This window comes from Pinus tabuliformis, chromosome 3_1, assembly GCF_031772625.1.
Source record: "Pinus tabuliformis cultivar Carrire ecotype Pingquan chromosome 3_1, CPIR1, whole genome shotgun sequence".
Taxonomy (NCBI): domain Eukaryota; kingdom Viridiplantae; phylum Streptophyta; class Pinopsida; order Pinales; family Pinaceae; genus Pinus; species Pinus tabuliformis.
In genome coordinates this window covers 796729064-796748768 of record NC_142301.1, presented here as the reverse complement: position 1 = coordinate 796748768, position 19705 = coordinate 796729064, and the positions used below count along the sequence as shown (strand labels likewise).

Here is a 19705-nt window from a genome sequence, read left to right as displayed (position 1 = left end):
ATAAGATTATCAATTACCACAGGGATCGGAGAAGACACAGAGGTGTTGCCCAGACTAGGCTTTAAAATTGATGCTCGTATACCCGTTTTCACCTTTTTTACCCGTTAAATACAACTTATTTTAAAATAAACACGTTATTTTGAACTGGCTAATAATTTTAAAAAGTGTCATAATGACTGGCATGTAATAAAATGACAAGTTTCAATTTTTATTTTTTTTACATATATATATTTTATATATATGTTGTTTCACCAATCACGTCTAATTTATTGTTTACACAGTCTGTGATTCTGTGAAGGATCTTTGTGTTGAAAACATTGACGGTAATTATATGGAAATTTTAAATCTACATACAGATTGTGTTGGCATTGTTGGAAGTTTTCCACGAGAGGGAAAGTTGGTCATATATTAATTCACATTAATATGTATTAATGATATTTTATAGAAGTTCGTGCCCTCGTACTGTGAACAACTCTGACTCTCGAATTTGTAGAAACATTTCATATTGACCCTCATCAACTCCAAAATAGATCCAGAAAATATCAGTCTCCAAAATAGATCCAGAAAATATCATTCTAGCAGCCATGACTGCCACAAGAACCAAATCCTAAACCCGACTAGAAGAAGTTGAAGGCGAAGCATTTCCATTACTAGAGAACCATGGGAGCTGGAGGCATTACAATTTGCAGAGGTTGAGGAACCACTTTTTGAAACCGATTGATGACCATTAGAACCAGAGCCCAAGGAATTACAACTAGCTCCACCATTACCAGTGCCTTTGCCACGACCATGACTTTGCAGGGAAAGAAAATGCTCTTCCTTCAACAATTTTCCATCCTTGTAGTCAACATCGTTTAGAGCACACAGTGCACAAAGAACCACAAAAAGAAACAAGAATGCCATAGATGATATACATGCCATAGTAATGTCAGAAACACAAGCAACTTGAGTCACTTAAACAACTTAAACACTATGTATTGTGAAGGTAGCGAGTCCCGAGCTCTACCGAAACTACCCTATTGGTGTACACTGTAAACGCTAGACCCGTCCTCTTGGTGTGGCTGCTTCTGAGTCTCTGACTATGCAAAGTTTGAGGGTCTCTTCTGCACGCAGGCAAGTATTTTACTTAGATTTCTTGCGATTGGTGTATAGTCCTTTGCAATATTTCCAACATTTGATTTCTAGATTGCAGTTGAGCGCTGGAGCTGCAATGTAATAGTTGGATTTATCATTGGAAATCTATTTGTCCTTTGCAATATTTCTAACATTTGATTTCTCGATTGGAGGTGGAGTAGCTAGATTTATTACTAGAAATCCGTTTGGAAAACTAAATGTTTTAGTGTGTATAATTAAATTTTGTAGTGTGTATAATTAAATTCTTAACATTTTATTGATAGTAGTTTAGTTTGTTTTCCTTATTACTAGAAAGGAAGAAGTGGATTAAATCAATCTTGTTTTTAATTGATTTTATATTTTCCTACATGTAATTTTAATTCTTTTACCGCTCTCCAAAGATTAAAAAAAACAAAATAAATTCAAAAATAAAAAGCCTTAGTTTTATTTCGAGATGAATTTATAAGAGAAATTTCTTAACAAACTAAAAGACCAAGAAAACCTAGATCATGATCCCAACATCCGCTCCTACATTACGGTTGTACTTTGTATAGGGATTAATTAGTTATGGGAAAGGAGTGTGCAACGTGTAAGTTAAAAATTAAAGGAATATAATTATATATATAACATATCACTGCACATTCATTCATAGTAACTGGTAAGATTTCTTTAGTATTATATCATACTACATACACTTCATCATAGTTAGTTTTTGGAAAAAAGAACTGCCTACATTCCCCTAACAAAAAAATAAATACACTATCAAATAAATCCCAATGTGTAAACAATAGTGTGAAAATTAATAAAATATAACAATAATTAGTACCATTATTTATGTTGTAAATAAAGGTAGTTTGGTCCATTATACCTTAACTAAAATGAGTGTGGGCATGGCACAACAATATCAGTGCTAGCATTGAAATAAAATTATGTAATATTAATGACCAATGAAAAGTAAAAATAAATATTAAAAGTTATACAAAAATAAATATTAAAAGTTATACAAAAGGTAATTTAAAATGGAGTAGTCTATCCAGGCGGAGGAATTGCCTGGAACCTCCACCGGTCAGAAAATTTTCTAACTCCGGCCATCGGGATTTTTTTCCTTCAAACCTCGATGTCCGTTGCTCCATGCAAGAATGCTTGGCAATTCGATGGTGATGTGACACTTCTGTCGATGCCCATACATCCATAACATTGATGGTCATACATTTTCCGGCTTGCAACACCTTCACGACTCTCCCCTATTTCCCGGCAACCCTGACTCCTGCATTAATGCACATCGCCTGGATATCTGTTGCCTTACCTTCGAGGCGAGGCAACAGTCCCTCTATTTCAAATTTCAAATTTGAGTTTTGGGTGTGGAGCAAAGCACTTCGTGAATGCCCAAGCCAGGGAGGTTGGCTTCGTGATGTGTTTCTTCCTTTTTCTTTAGAGCTAGGTGTTACTGGATGACCTACTACATTCACAAACAGGAGAAATATCGGAACAGAGTGATTTATTGATTCTTCCCTTTTTTGTTTTGGTGCAGGATGCTTTCTTCAAGGACCACTGAGCACGATGAGCAATTAGGCATAATTTCATTAATTTTTTACCAAATGGTAAAATAGTCAAAACTGCGTAGAAAGGCAGGCGGTGGAATCTTCAACGTAGAGGTCAGAGATAAAGAAATGAAATGAATATGCGATTCAATCCCATTAGGAGTGTTTTTGAGGTATTGGTGAGAGTTTGATTTTGTGTTTTAAGGGGTTTTTGAAATGTTGGAGTACCCAGAAATGGCAGTGATGCCGAAATCTCAGGGAATTGGGTTTATAAATCTCATAACACTCTCTGGCTAAAGTGTTATGCTGCTAGCGTTGGGTTGCCAGAAAATGTTGGAGTTGAAGAAGGAACCAGGATGGCGCTCTCTGAAAATGAATGCTTGTGAGCATCATCAACAGCAACACGTAGAGGGAGGAGCATCGGTCTCATGGAGGATGAGTTGCTCTCAGTGTTCTCCAGGATGGTGTGTTCCCTGATAATTGTGTTTACCATTATTGATTTGGTAGATATAATGTGTAAGTAATTTAAATGTTGTGTGATAAACAGATTAAAAATGGAATCTCGTCAAAAAAGTGGTTTTTTTTTTCTGAAGATATGGTGGAACCCTCTGGCGAAAATGTAGCATATAGGAAGAACCACTCTTTGGCCTTGAAACCGGGGTAGCCAAGATCCCAAAAGCCTCACAACATTTGTTGTCAAAATAAAGGGATTGATAACTCAAAGAACCACGCAAATCAACATAGTCCTCACCAATATCCCGGCTAAAAGAATCGCTATGTATATTGGTATTTGTAATGACAGGGCACGGAGGAGGCCTCTCCATTGATATCAACACCCTTCTTTGTTTCCTAATTTTGCTCATTTTTCAAAGATTTGGTAGTTCTGGATCAGAATATTTTATTTTGTATAAGATGTACTATTGCATATTGTTCCGAATGGATATAAAGATTAGCGTTTAAAAAGAAAAACATTTTGGTGAAGTTTTGAAGGAGAGTAAAGTAATTTAATAAAATATAATAATTAATAGCTTTATTTATGTGAATTTGAAGAAGAAAATATGTCCATAAAAACGTGTATATTTTTAATTATTTAACCTAAACTTTTATTTATTTTTTAATAATTTAATTTTTAAAAGGTCATTTATCAAATATAAAGGAAATATATATAATTTTGATTTCTAGATTTTATTATTTCTTTCCATATATTTTAATTGATGTATCTAGACAAATATAATATTATTCAAGAAATTTAAATTGGAAATCTCTATGAAGAATGAAATAGATACCAAGTTGCTTTGCACCCAAGCTTAGCTTTTTAGGAAAGAGTTTTTAATTCATTAGAGTGAATGATTATGCAAAACATAGGGTTACATTCAAGTAGAATAAGTTAATATTTACATTCAATTTTGTGATTGATTTTAAGAAAGGATTTTGCTCAAAGATGTTGATTTAGATGATCATTATAATAATATTGGACATCAAATTTATATTACAAAAAAGAAAAGACTTCGCAAGAAAACAACCCATATAAATAAATGTGATGTAAAGGATGTACTTAATTTACTTGATCGAATTTAATTTTATCATTTTAAAAATCTATTAATATATATGCAAAAGTAATTTTCAATATTTTTTCTATACTAAATATTCTTCAGTAGTTTTGTATTATATATATATATATATATATATATATGCAAAAGTAATTTTCAATATTTTTTCTATATTAAATATTCTTCAGTAGTTTTGTATTTAATATATATATATACAAATTTTGATTTAATTTAAACCTATTGATGTAAAAATACATCATGCAAATTATATGACACTATGAAATTAACATAATTTGTCACTATACTAAATAGGCATAATCAAATTTAATAAGCACTTAAAATCAACATTTTCTAGTCTTGGTTTATTAAAATTATATTGAAGTAGTTATGTATACTTTTCAAGGGTTCCCAAATTCTTGTTGTTAAACTTTGAGACTATACAATAATCATTTTGTGGAGAGGCTTTAAACTTAGGTTGGCTTATTCAAACTCCTTAGATTCTTTCTAATTTGATTTTATTTCGACCCTATGTGTTTGGTGTTTGATTTACTTTGGATTTGAGTCTCTTTGTGTGTATCCCTCTCTCTCTCCCACACACACTTACATTCCTTGGCATCTTGTTAGATGCAACACTTAACAAGTCCTTGAGCTTTGGTACGAAAACTGGTTACAATGGTCTCTAGTTTTGGTGCTTTTCTCTCCATGGGATAATTTTGGTTTGTAATAGCCTTTTTTTGCTTGTTTCAAGTTTCTTTATCTTAGAGTTTGCTTGATTTCATAGTTGAAGTTATCGAATATCAAGATAAACAATAAATATACAAAAAATTGCAAGCACATGTGAAGATGATCAATAATAACAAGACTACTATTTGCACTTTTTAAGTGAAGGTCTAGGACAAGTAACCTAGAGACAAAATGCACCATGTTAAGGAATTTGGAGTGTGGGAAAACGAATTCTGACATACATAATAGGAACTAGAGATTTTGGCATAATGTATGCAAGCACAGAAAAGAAAGATTTTATTGGATACACAGATAGTGATTTTGCAGACAGTTTCGATGATAGGAAGAGCACTTCTAGTTTTGTGTTCCACCTTGGTTCAGGTGTGATTTCATGGGCATCTAAGAAGCAGCCCATTGTGACACTTTCGTCAGTGGAAGCAGAATATGTAGCAGCACATCAAGCAGTGTGGTTAAGAAGAGTATTTGATGGATTCAAGTAGAAACAACAAGGATCAACAACAATTTGCCGTGACAACACCTCAACGATTGCACTATCCAAGAATAGTGTGTTTCATCAAAAGAGAAAGCATATTGATACTAGATATCACTTTATTAGAGATCTTGTGAACAATGGAGAAGTTCACTTGAATCTTTGTAAATCTAGTTATCAATTAGCTGATATATTTACTAAGTCATTAGCACAAGATGTGTTTGAGTTTCATAGAAGATATCTGGGTGTTGTAAGCCTAGCTGAGACATAGACCAACAGGCATGTTTGAGTTGTCATGAGTCATGTTTAACATGATATAACACAGGCACATCAATGAATGTGTCCTGCGAATGACAGTCACAATTCAATGATTTTCTAGATGATTTTTTGGTTTGCTTATTGTATTACAGTGCTTCGTGCATTGAGTTTACTTGTGCCAAGGAGGGGCATGGTAACTTGTTTATGCTCTGATGGTAGCAGATAGTTTTATCAATTTTCTCAGTTTTTTTGTTAAGTATGGATGTAAAAAGTGCAGAACCAATTAATGAACAAAAGAATATAATTAAATTAGTGGTTCTTAATGTTCTTCGGTACCAAGAGAACTCATCGCTAATTTAATTGTATGAATTTGTTATATGCTGATGAATCTTATTGTGATCTGGGCTTCAAGAGCATTAGTTACAAGTTATTTTATGAGATCCATGTGTGTAGAAAGGCCATATGCATAATTGACTGCTGGATACAGTCTAATATCGAGATTGTCCTTCGGGAGTTTGAGAAGCGTCAATTATACAAAGTTCATCAAAGATTGTTAAAGGCAGTTATGTCTTAAATGAGTTCAATGGAAAACTTGAAGATTGTGGTGGTGAAAAGAACCTTTTCCTGGAGACTTCAAAGTGGGGATAAGTGTCAAGGAAGACCAATTAGACAAATGTGACATGTGAATTGTAATTTGTTATTTTTGTATTAATCTTTGTAATGATGTAATATAAGCATTAAAAGGAGGACTTGGAATAATGCTTACATTAGTATATAGGTAGGATTGGGTTGTTGGTGCACTTTCCAGGTGAATGATTTAGTGTTAAAGAGTTAGGGAATGTGAGCTCTGGTTGCTGAGCTAGGGTTTATGCAAAATAGCGCTTGAGACAGGGCTGGAGAATCATAGTTTCAGACTGGCAGCATTGTTTCGAAAGGGGCAATTGCTGTCGGACTGGATGGGAGCAGAGGGGTCCAGTGAGACCCCAACTTTTAAGCAGATTGTCATGCAGAAACAGCTACAGAAAATGAAAGAAGGAGTCAGAATAGAGGGAATGAACAGCAAGTTGCAGAACAGCAGAAAAAACAAGGAAAATACACCAATCATGCCTGACAAGACAGAAAATACCTGAGAAGTCAAAACTACAGAGAAGCAAAACCAAATAGATACAAAAGACAAGACGGTCGCGAAGTTCCCACCCTCAGAAAATGAGGAGGAACGACCAAGAGAAGACAAAGAGCCAGCTAACAACAGCGAGGCTCAGCCGGAGAAGGAAGGGGAATCCAGTGCGCGTCCCAACAGAACCCCTATGACTAGTAATGCCTGCAAGCCTAAGAAAAAAGACAACCTACGGGTGACAATCACTGACCCTGAAATCCAGGCCTATAGGGAGCACATGGCTGAACATGCCATCATCTGTAAGTTTATGGGAATTTGGCCGTCTGAAAGGACTCTGTGCCAATGGATAAGACAGCAGTGGAAGCCAAAAGGAGATGTACAGTTGCACCTGGGAGCTAAAGGATTTTTCACAGTAGTCTTTACAAGTCTAGAAGACAAAGATAGAGTATTTGAAGGTGGCCCTTATTTTCTAGCAGCAGCAGGCTTGTACATGAGACCTTGGAAGCCAAACTTTGTCCTGGAAAAGGAGTCTTTCACTCAGGTGCCGGTCTGGATCAGACTCTTCTCTCTCCCAATAGACTATTGGGGATTGAATGCCTTAAAGCAAATAGGTGATAAGCTGGGAACCTTTGTTAAAGCATCGGAGGCAACCATGCAGAAAAGATATACCTCCTACGCTAGAATATGTGTAGAACTGGATGTATCCGGCGCTCTACATGAAGGGTTATGGCTCGAGTATAGGGATGAGGAATACTTTCAGGCATTAGACTATGAGCAAATACCTTTCAGATGCAGGAAATGCCACGAGCATGGGCATCTGATAAGGGATTGTCCACTGAACAAAAAGGAGGCAGAAGACGAGAAAATACAGAACCACAAAGACAAGAACAACTTCACAAAACCAAAGAGCAGGCAGCGCGCCAACAGAAGAAGGATTAATAAAGGTAGCACAGAAAGAAATCACTTCAGTAACCCCTTTGAGATCCTAGATCTTGAGACTGACTCGGAGGAAAAGCAAAACACACCTCATGTGGTGGCAGGGCAAGAAGAACAGGAGGAACCGACAAGGAAAGGAACTACGGAAGGAGATTCAAATGGTGAAATCCATATGCAGGACAGAATAGCAGAAACAGAAGAAGAAACAGAGATGTTAACAAGTGAAGCGGGAAGTGAAGACCTAGACCGGGAGCTGGAAGAAACCCTAGCCATGGAAGGAATGGACCTCACGGCGATTGTAGAAAGCTGGAAAGCCAAAGGGATTGAGGCATTACCGGAGGAAGAAATCAGGAAGGTCAATGACCTCTTCATTGCACGACAGAATGCAGAAATAGAGAAACAGAAAAAGAAGTTAGGCATCTTCAAAGGAAACAACCCAAACTATAAAGCAATCCTGGGAAGAGCCTCTGGCTCGAGGCACAAACGCCGCAGAGGTCGCAAGACAAGCAGAGAACATCTGCAGGAGCTTGGTGAGATATTGTACAACACAGGTAAGATCAGACAGCTAAGTGATTACCCGTCCTTCCAAATACCTGTTTAAATATGAAGATAGTATCATGGAACGCAAGGGGGATCAACAGCCAGGCTAAACAGAGGATTCTAAAGAGGCAGATGCAGAAGTACAACCCGAACATAATGTTTCTTCAAGAAACCAAATGTAATAAAGTTATCATAGATAGCCTACGAGTTAAGCTAGGTAGACATATGGAGGTCCTAGAGATAGAAAGCCAAGGGCGAGAAGGAGGCTTAGCCACGTTCTGGGACACAAGGAAGTACCAGGTTCTAACAGCTGAAGCAAGCAAAAACTACTTAGCTCTGGAACTGCAACTTACAGGTAATTCTATATCTTTTTTATGCATCAATGTTTATAGTCCCCAGAAGTCAGAAGACAAGATTAATTTCCTAGCGTCTTTTTCCAATTTTATAGACAGACACCCTGATGCTAAATATATATTGGGGGGAGATTTCAACATGATAACCTCCCTCCTGGAGAAAAAGGGAGGCCTCAGAAAACTAAACAGGGACGCGGAGGCTTTCATAAATTTCATTGATAGTGCAAGAATGATAGATGTTTACCCTAAGAGTGGTAAATTTACTTGGAACAACAGAAGGGGGGGTGAAAGGCTAATATCATCCAGACTGGATCGTTTCTTAGTCTCGGAAAGCATAATGCTAGATGGAACGGTAGTGGAGTCGAACATCCTCCCTAGTGGTGGTTCGGACCACTGGCCGATCTCACTTGCTGTGGAGCTTCAGGGCACCCCCAGGAACAAACCCTTCAGGTTCGAAAAATTCTGGATAGAACACCCCAATTTCCTTTCAATGGTGGAAAAATGGTGGTCAGAACCACTAGATGTAGAAGGATCCAAAATGTTCAATCTTCAAAAAAAATTAAAAAACATCAAAATGAGGTTAAAGGACTGGAACAGAGTAGTTTTCAGAAATATCTTTCAGGAGAAAACTATCATCGAAAACAAGCTGGAACAAATTCACAAAGACGGTGCAGCAGGATGCAGAAGGGAAGAGACCTATGAACAAGAAAAAGAGCTTACTCAACAATGGCACAATAGATGCAAGCAGGAATAATCGCTATGGAAGCAGAAATCAAGAATCCTTTGGCTGAAGGAAGGGGAGCAAAATACTAAGTTCTTCCATAGATCAGCCATGGACTACAGAAGTGCCAACAAAATCCTAGAATTAAAAAACAGTGAGGGAGAAATCCTCAGAAATCACAACGAGATATCAGAAGCCCTATCGGCTCACTTCAGAAGTATAGTGCAAGAACCAGGAATCAACAGAGAGGAGGCCATCAAAGAAGTTACCAAAAGTATACCTAAATCCATCACAGAGGATCAGAACTGGGCCCTAAGAAGAACAATCACTATGGAAGAAGTCGAGGAGGCAGTGAGAAGTATGCCAAGCGACAAAGCTCCTGGACCGGATGGATTTACCATCAACTTCTACAAAGCCTGCTGGGACATTGTAAAGCAAGATATATGGGAGATAGTGGAAGACTCAAGAAGTTCCAAAACGATCCTAAAATCTCTGAACTCAACTTTCATTGCTCTTATACCCAAAGTGGAGGAAGCTAATACACCAGAAAAATTCAGACCCATAGCCCTTTGCAATGTCATCTACAAGATCATTTCTAAGGTCATAGCCAACAGATTGAAGGCGATCCTCCCTGGCATCATTTCGCCAGAACAGTCTGGCTACGTGGAAGGAAGACAAATTCTAGACAATATTTTGATGGCACAGGAGATGATTCATTCACTTCATTCGCGGAAAGAAGCCGGAATGCTCATGCAGTTAGATCTTTCCAAAGCTTATGACAAGGTAAGCTGGTGGTACCTGGAAGCAGTTTTAGAAGCTTTTGGTTTCAGTAAACAGTGGATCAAATGGGTTTTAGCCCTTATAAGATCTCCTAGATATTCTATCCTTGTGAATGGCGCCCCGTCCGCTCCCTTTAGCCCCACTAGAGGTATCAGGCAGGGTGATCCCCTTTCCCCTTTCTTGTTTGTCATTTTAATGGAGGGCCTAGGCACGTTGATAACCAAGAAAAAAGCAGAGGGTCACATCAGAGGACTGCAACCCATCAGATCCATTCCGGCCACAACTCATCAACAGTTTTTGGATGATACCATGTTACATGGTACTCCGTCAGTTAAAGAAGCTTTAGCTTACAGGGATATTCTCAATCTATTTAGCAAAGCCTCGGGAATGGAGATTAATTTTTCCAAGTCTATTATTTTCTTCTTCAATACACATCGAGCTATCCAATCTCATCTGTCTCGACTTCTAGGGTTCAAAATTGGAACCTTACCTTCAAGATACCTTGGTGCCCCTCTTACTCTCAAACCTTGGCAAAAGGTTCACTGGGAGAAAGTCCTAGCCAGTATGGAAAGAAAGTGTAAACATTGGACTAACAGAGCTCTGAATTTTGCAGGTAGATTAATACTAACAAAAGCGGTATTGCAGGCTATCCCTCAGTATTTGCTATCCATTCTTCCTGCTCCCAAAGGAATCTTAAATCAAATGAGAATCATCCAGCGATCCTTTTTATGGAGTGGTAACAGTGAAAAGAAAAAGTGTTCTTTGGTTGCTTGGCAGAAACTATGTAAACCTAAGGATAGAGGGGGACTAAATTTGGTTGATCCTTCAGTAGTTAATAGAATTTGCGGGGGCAAAATTTGGTGGAAGTGGGTATCAGACACAAGCCTCCCTTGGGCCACTCATTGGAAGGAAAAGTATACGCCGAACAGCACCTCTCCAGAACTCATAAGAATGCAGGAAGCTCCTAACGGTTCGCCAATATGGAACCATGCCAGAGACAATAGAAGTATTGTTCAGGACTATAGCTTCTGGGAGATACGAAATGGCAATCAGGCATTCTTCTGGGAGGATGCCTGGCAACAGGCCCCGAAACTGGATACCCCTCAACTGTTACCCGTGAAGCTAAGCAATCAAAATGAGGGAAAACTCAAAGTCAACCAATACTGGAACCCAACCAGTGAAGACCCGGTTTGGAGAGAATGGACAGTTTTCAAATCCACCCACAACGAGGATATTCGGGAAAGCATTCAAGCTTTAAATCAACAGATCCTCAAAAGAAAAATCCGAATTGCTGATGAAAATGACAAGCTTAGATGGGGACCGAAAGGCAACGGGGATTTCACCCTGAAGGAAGCCAGGAGCATCATAGAGAGGGAAGAACAGCCCAATCTAATGCCCTGGACTGATAAAGTATGGGACAATCTTCAATGGCCGAAAGTTAGAACGTTCTTATGGCTACTCATGCAGAAGAAAACTCTGACATGGGAAAACTTATTGAAAAAAGGGTTCAGGGGACCGTCCAGGTGCCCTATGTGCATGGAGGAAGCAGAAACAATGAATCATCTTTTCAATTCTTGTGAATGGGCTACCCAGCTGTGGCAGTGGATGGAAGAAGTTCTTGGGGATTCGGATAGAAACAGAGATTCCATTCAGGACAATATGGAAAGAGCGCAATCGTAGAATTTTTCAGGAGGAAATCAGAAACATAGAGTTTGCAAAAGAATCTATCACTATTAACATCAAACAGCTCATACAAACAAAATGCAAAAAAGAATTGAATGAACAACCTTCGGATCAGGACTTACAAATTTTGAAAAGCTTTCAACTGGACGCTTCCAGCAATCAACCGTCTGGGGGAAACAGGATACAACCTTCATCGCAACACCTCAGTTGGCAGTGCCCACCTGAAGGAGGCCTCAAATTGAATTTTGATGGGGCTTCGAGGGGCAATCCAGGCATAGCAGGGATTGGAGGCGTCATTCAAAATCAGGATGGGAACATAGTTCATGTCTATTGCAGGGCTCTCGGCGAAAGTACTAACAATGAAGCAGAGTTTGCGGCGCTTGAGCAAGGCTTGAAAATGTTAAGAACAACCAGACAAGGGAATGTCATAGTTGAGGGGGATTCCTCTTTGGCTATCACAGCGGCTAAACGCTTACAAGCAGGCACAAGAGCCAGTAAAGCCACCAAACATTGGAGGCTGGCTAAGGCTACTGAAAGCATAGCGGAGCTGATAGCGGAAATGAGAGGTATGGTGTTTCAAACAATCAGAAGAAAGGCGAACGGGGTGGTAGACTTCTTGGCAAACCATGGTATTTACAACCCGAACAAGATTTTGGACAGCTGTTGGCAGGAGGTTAATTGCCCCATCATTAAGGTGACATGTGCACAATTGGCGGAAAGGGATTTAACCCAAGCCGATCACACCTAGCCGGTGAAGGTTTCGGATCGCGGCACCGGAATTTTGAAGACACCGGTAAGAGAAGCAATAATTACCAAGGTAATGGAATGATAGGACGTCTCCGGAGGTGGAATTCGTGGCGGTGGCAGGCCTGCCAGACGAAAGATCATAACAGATCGAGCCACAGGATCTGCAGCGTCAGCAACATAAAAAACAAGACACATGGCAGGGTTCCGTAAGGGGTGGTATCACTTACATTTATGGTGACTTCTAAAGAGGCGGGTTGGCTCGAGATTCTGCACAGGACGGCCAGACATGCAGGCAATCAGGTTTTTTCAAACACCAATATTAACCATAGCAATAGATCAAACGTACAGGACACTTGGCACATCCTCACTTGGATCCTGAGCAGCCACCTTCAAGACAATTCGATCGGCAACGGCCTGGCTTGTGCGAGCCTCACACAAATTTATTTCAACAGTACTCCCACTACTAGCGGGATTAAGACCTTCCTCAGGAGGATTCACAAAGGAAAACACTATAAATCCGAGGGCAGACACTCTGTTTTTTCCATAGTCTCTCATTGTAGTGTCGAGTACGCATCTTGTAGCAGAATTTGCATTAGCTGGGAGAAGTATAGAGAGTCTGGTATGGATCCGGGAAGCTTCCGTTGTGCTGCTGCCAATCAGGACCTTCAAGAGGCGAAGAGAAGCTATGAAACTCGCACAGCAACTAAGAACAAACGGAAAATGGCTGATCTGGAAGCCAAGGTTAAGCAGGAGGAATAGGGGCGCACGGAGGAGGCGATTGCAGAGGAGGTGGATTGGATGAAGGATCCGGGCACCCCCTCAAAGAGGGCAACTCAGTTTATCAGAACAAAAGCAGAGAGCTGGCGAACCAAGACTCTCATCGCCAAAGCTCTGGAATCGCTTGAGAAAGAAAAGCAGCATATCGTGTCTGAGGTGAACCTCACCGAGGCTCAAATGGCAAAAATAATCGACTACAACAAAGCTTTGGACAGCCGAATCACTACTGTGCATGAGGCTGTTCAAACAGTCAATAGGAAGCTGACTCTGCTCATCAGGATCATGAGGGATACTGTAAACACAGCTCAAGTAACTACGCAGCCAGCTACAGCAGAGGTGCCGGAGCATGAACCGATCGAAGCCCTGCAGGCGAGGGTGGACAAATGTGTTCGGGAGATGGGTCTAGACACCATCAGTCAAATGGGCAAGTTTATCTAGGATAGTCTCTTTTGCTGCTGCCTTCGTCGTTTGCTATGTTTCTTTCTCAGTCTCTCTGTGTCTGTGTTAATGTAATGGACTGTAATGTTTCAGCAGTCTCGGTTTATAGATACAAGTCTGGCTCGGGCCACCCTGCGCGTTGTGCTTTTTGATTTTTCTTTTTGAATCCTCTGAGCAGGTGTCAAGTGATGGTATATTGTAAAGCCCTGCTTCTTATCTGCTTCGGCGGATTTTTTGTACTATATTTTGTTATATAATATAAACATCTGACTTACACAAAAAAAAAGGATTGGGTTGTTGGTTGTTGGAGTTTTGTTAAGAGATCTTCTCAACAAGCAATTCCTTGTTTAGAATCTGTTGGATCTCATGAACACTATTTATGTGGCTTGTATTTTGGTTTTGTGTAGAGAAATTTATGAATTGTTTTGAATGAATCTGTGTACACGATCTGCTCCACTATTTTTCTTGTAATATTTATCATTATAAATGATTAAATGATTTTAATCATTTAAATAAAATTAAATACTTAATATTTAAAAATATATGTTTTCTCCCTATTATAATTTTTTTTTTTTTTTTTTTTCTATATATAAATAGATAAATTATGTATATGGGAAGCAGAATCGTGTGAGTTTCACCACGCAACAGAAACTTGTGGATAAGGTTGCGGAAGAATATAGGGTAGGGAAAATTTTAAGAACCCCCCCTAAATTTACATGTATAATAAATGGGCGAATCTCCATGGTATATAGGAAAAATGGAAGGCGATTTTGTCAATAATATGATATGTATATATAATTTTTTGGCGAATCTCTCACCAGGCATGGCGAATATTTTACTCAATTATAAAATCTTGTGTTTATTGAATACACAAATGAAATCATTGCATTTCTTTAAAATATCTTTTGAAATCAAAATTACCGAAAATACATATCGATAACCTAGTGGGTGTAGGATAAAATTCACCCGTGCCATTCACAGAAAGCATGAGAAAAAACCTAATACTATATATAAAACCAAGAAAAATTCAAATTCATCACTTCTAGGGACCTCGTAACCACCCTGCCAATACACAAGTATGTTCCTGTTTGCAATTAGAAAAATTACCCAAATTATAATCTGTTTACTCCAGCATATGTTGGAAAGTTATAGAAGGATGACTAGTGCAATCAATCCATTCCTTTTAGCACTGGATTTGTTTCAGTTTAAAACAGAAGTATACAAATATACTTGTCCAATGTCTATGCTTTAACCATTCACCTTAAGATTTTTTTACAATATAATTTCCTAAGTCTATTTAATATCTTCATTATCATAAAAACCAACCTATATCCATCTTAACTCCACATCTACCACTCTTAGGGGGATGAAATCTATTTATCCCTCTGAGCACTTGGTAGACCCATAATTAAGATGGATCTAAGATGATAGAATTTCCCCTTTAAATAGTCTATGCTCACATGAATACCATGGTATTACCATGGGTCAATACCATGGGTTATCATAAACCTGGAGCTTAAAAATTACTATTAGTAATTTATAAAAATTAATAAAATTAATAGTTGATTTTTATTTTATTTTTTATTTTAACCAAGCTAAAATGTTTAACATACATTAAATTACAACATTCATTTTTACTGTTGATAGGATCAAATATTTTTTCACTCTATGCTAGTTTTCATATCACGATATTTGATACGTCTCGGGGGTTAGTAGATCTAGAGTAAAGATGGATCTATGCTGGTTTAATTCCCCCATTTAAATAGGCTACATTCCAGGTGAATACCATGGGTCAATACCATGTGCCATTTTTATTTTTATTAATACTAATATTAGGGTTAATAATATTTTTTTTGCATGGTATTAATAACAATGTAGTCCATGGTATTTGTCCCATAGTATTTTGCCCATAGGTTTCACCTAAATATAACGCATTTTTTGAGTGTTCGTAAATATAAGGTGACTTATGGAGTAAATATAAAAAAATGTTTTATTTGTTTAACATCCCTCTCGTTTATTTATATTTTTATTAATTTACCATGCCTTTTTTACAAATATGGTATTTGGCGCATAGGATTCACTTAAATAAGACCTCTTTCTTGAGCCTTCATAAATAGAACGAGGGTTATGGACTAAATATAAAAAGAGGTTTTATTTATTTACCATGCGTCTAGTTTATTTATATTTTTATTTATTTACCATAGCTTTTGAGTAAGTATAAAAAGACGTTTTATTTATTTACCATACCTCCACTTTACTTATATTTTTATTTGTTTGCACCCTTGCATGTATATAAGGTGACTTATGGAGTAAATATAAAAAATGATTTATTTATTTACCATACCTCTCATTTATTTATATTTTTATTAATTTACCATACCTCTTTTATAAATATGGTATCTGGGCCTTGGGCCCATAGGATTCACTTAAATAAAACCTAGTCTTGAAAGAATGGAAGGTTGTAACTCCTAATTTCAAGGGCTAAATTTACCTTTTTTACCCTCTCCCTTAAAATAAGGTGGGCTATTTGAGGTGATTTGTAAAAATGTACTATGATACAAAATATTCGCCCACTAAATATTTAAAACCCCTTAATTTCGCCAAAGGGCGAACATTCGCCCCTAAAATTTTCTATGATACAAGGACATCTTCTCCTCACCCACAGGGGTACCTTTATACTCTCAGGTTAAACATTCAATCAATATGACTCCCAATATATACCGCCACTTTATTATAGAAAATGAAGAAATCAAGAAAAAGATCTAGGAGTTGATGCAAAAAGGGCACATTCGACCAAGTTCCTCACCTTATAGGAGCATGATTGTACTTGTACAGGAGAAGGATGGGACCTGGAGACTCTGCATTGATTATTGAGCACTAAATAAAATCACTGTCAAGAACATATATCCAATCTTGTAGATTGATGACCTTCTTGAACAACTCAAAGGGGGCCAAGTACTTCAACAAGATTGATTTAAAGTCTGGCTATCACCAGGTTCCAATAGAGCCCACATATGTATGGAACATTGCATTCAAATCCAAGGAGAGTCTTTTTTAGTGGTTGGCCATGCCTTTCGGGTCGACAAATTCCCATGCAACTTTTATGAGGTTGATGGATGACATCTTGCAGCCTTTTACAAAATCATTCGTGGTTATACATATGGATGACATTATCATCTTCCGCAAGAATTGGGAAGAGCACTTGCAACACGTTCAATAAGTCCTTCAAACCCTGCAACAACACAAACTATGCTCCAACTTGGAGAAATTCACATTTGGCATGAGCCAAGTCCAATATATGGGTTATATCATTAATGAGCAAGGCGTGCATGTGGATCTGGATAAGATCCAAGTCATTCGGGATTGGTCATCCCTAACTACTCTAACAATGCTTCACAATTTTTTAGGCCTTGCAAATTTTTATTCCCAGACTCATGGCCAAATAGAGGTTGTCAACTAGATGATCATACACATCTTGTGCATGTACAACACCAAGAATCCACAAACATGGGATGAAGGCCTTCCCTATGTGTAACACAGGTGTAAAAAAGCTCTCCATAGCTCGACGGGTCACAACCCCTTTCAAGTGGGTTTGGGATTTCAACCATTATGTTTGATTGATGTTGCCATGCCTCATTCGACTACATAGGCAAAATCCACATATCAACAATCCGTGGATGATAAAGTAACCATGGTTATTGAACGCATCTTGCACATCCGCACATCCACCAACAAGTTCTGGATAAATCCAATGCCAAGTACTCCAAAGTGCATTTTGTACTCTGGATGAGTATAATAGATCCGAAACAAAAATAAAAAGCTTACAAATGTCTCTTAACAAAAACCCCTAGTCTCTACTCCCATTTTAGATTTTGTAGAAACTTTCACACACATATATAACTCTAGTAAAAATGCTCTAAATAAAACACGTAGCTCATAGTTTCATTAGGTTTTTTATTAAGGAGCTCTAGCTCTTATTCATCGATTTATAACTTCAAAGAGATATCCACAATATCTTCCTCCTTGAGTTCTCCTTGTAGTAAATTGTCTAGAGTTATTTGATTTGAGGTCCTTGAGCTGATATTCTTGCTTAGAGGAACAACCAAATTCCTTAACATGGTGCATTTTGTCTCTAGGTTACTTGTCCTGGACCTTCACTTAAAAAGTGCAAATATTAGACTTGTTATTATTGATCATCTTCACATGTGCTTGCAATTTTTTGTATATTTATTGTTTATCTTGATATTCGATAACTTCAACTATGAAATCAAACAAACTCTAAGGATAAAGAAACTTGAAACAAGAAAAAAAAGGATATTAAAAACCAAAATTATCCCATGGAGTAGAAAAGCACCAAAACTAGAGACCATTGTAACCAAATTTTCGTACCAAAGCTCAAGGACTTTTTAAGTGTTGCATCTAAAAAGATGCCAGGGAATGCATTTGTGTGTGGGAGAGAGGGAGAGGGATACACACAAAGGGATCAAATCCAAAGTTAATCAAACACCAAACACATAGGTTAGAAATAAAATCAAATTAGAAAGAATCTAAGGAGTTTGAATAAGCCAAGCTAAGTTTAAAGCCTCTCCACAAAATGATTATTGTATAGTCTCAAAGTTTAACAACAAGAATTTGGGAACCCTTGAAAAGTATACGTAACTACTTCAATATAATTTTAATAAACCAAGACTAGAAAATGTTGATTTTAAGTGCTTATTAAATTTGATTATGCCTATTTAATATAGTGACAAATTATGTTAATTTAATAGTGTCATATAATTTGCATGATGTATTTTTACATCAATAGGTTTAAATTAAATCTATATATATATATATATATATATATATAATACAAAACTACTAAAGAATATTTAATATAGAAAAGATATTGAAAATTACTTTTGCATATATATTAATAGATTTTTAAAATGATAAAATTAAATTCGGTCAAGTAAATTAAGTACATTAAGTACATCCTTTACATCACATTTATTTATATGGATTTTTTTCTTGCAATGTCTTTTTTTTTTTTTGTAGTCTAAATTTGATGTCCAATATTATTATAATGATCATCTAAATCACATGCAACTAATAGCCCATTGTCCTTGAACATTAATCTTAACTGGGTCTTTCTCATAATAGACATGCATGAGTTTCTGATGAGGGAATCTTCAGTTAACTGGAGCAGCACTAGTTGAGTGCATTAATGCATCAACTGATTGTTAACTCACTATTAGCTCCTCAAACAGTTTGGAACTAATTTAACTGGACTTAACTCAATAAACTAAGTTAACTAATTACAACTCAAATATAACTCAATCTTATCTCCTTAATTTAAGGGATAACTCTTGCATGACTTCAGAAAGACTTCTAACTTGAATTTCTCCAACTAATTAATTTAAAATAAATTAATTAATTATTTCCAAGTAGTTGTTAAGACTAAATTCAATTTTAATTCACAATTTAATTCAAGTACAAATTAAATTGGAATATTCTTGTTTCCATATTTCAACACTCCCTTTCAACAAGAAAGGGATTATCTGCCACCCTGATCCTGTCTCTATGGAACTCGAATTTACACTTTGACAATGCCTTTGTCAAAATGTCAGCATCTTGCTCCTCTATCGAAATATACTGCAGCAACATGATCCTCCTCGCTACACAATCTTTGAGATGATGATACTGGATGTCAATGTGCTTGGACCTATCATGAAATACTGGATTCTCAGAGAGTTTGATACAACTCTGATTATCACAATAGATCACAGTTGGATCCATCCTCTAATCAAACAAACCAACTAGGATTTTCCACATCCAGATGGCCTCACATGTTTCCTGACTTGCAGCCATGTATTTTGCCTCTGTTGAGCTGAGTGCAACCGACCTCTGTTTCCTGTTGTACCAAGAAATTGTCACTGACCTAAGGTTGAAAATCCCT

General features: G+C 37.3%; 1 protein-coding gene across 1 annotated transcript; it reads left to right on the top strand.

Annotated features, from left to right (window-relative positions):
* The first annotated feature begins 8493 nt into the window (after positions 1-8493).
* Positions 8494-9375, top strand: LOC149189839 (uncharacterized). Its single transcript, XM_089410358.1, has one exon. It carries the CDS (start codon positions 8494-8496, stop codon positions 9373-9375), a length of 882 nt encoding a protein of 293 aa, XP_089266484.1.
* The last annotated feature ends 10330 nt before the right edge of the window (positions 9376-19705 follow it).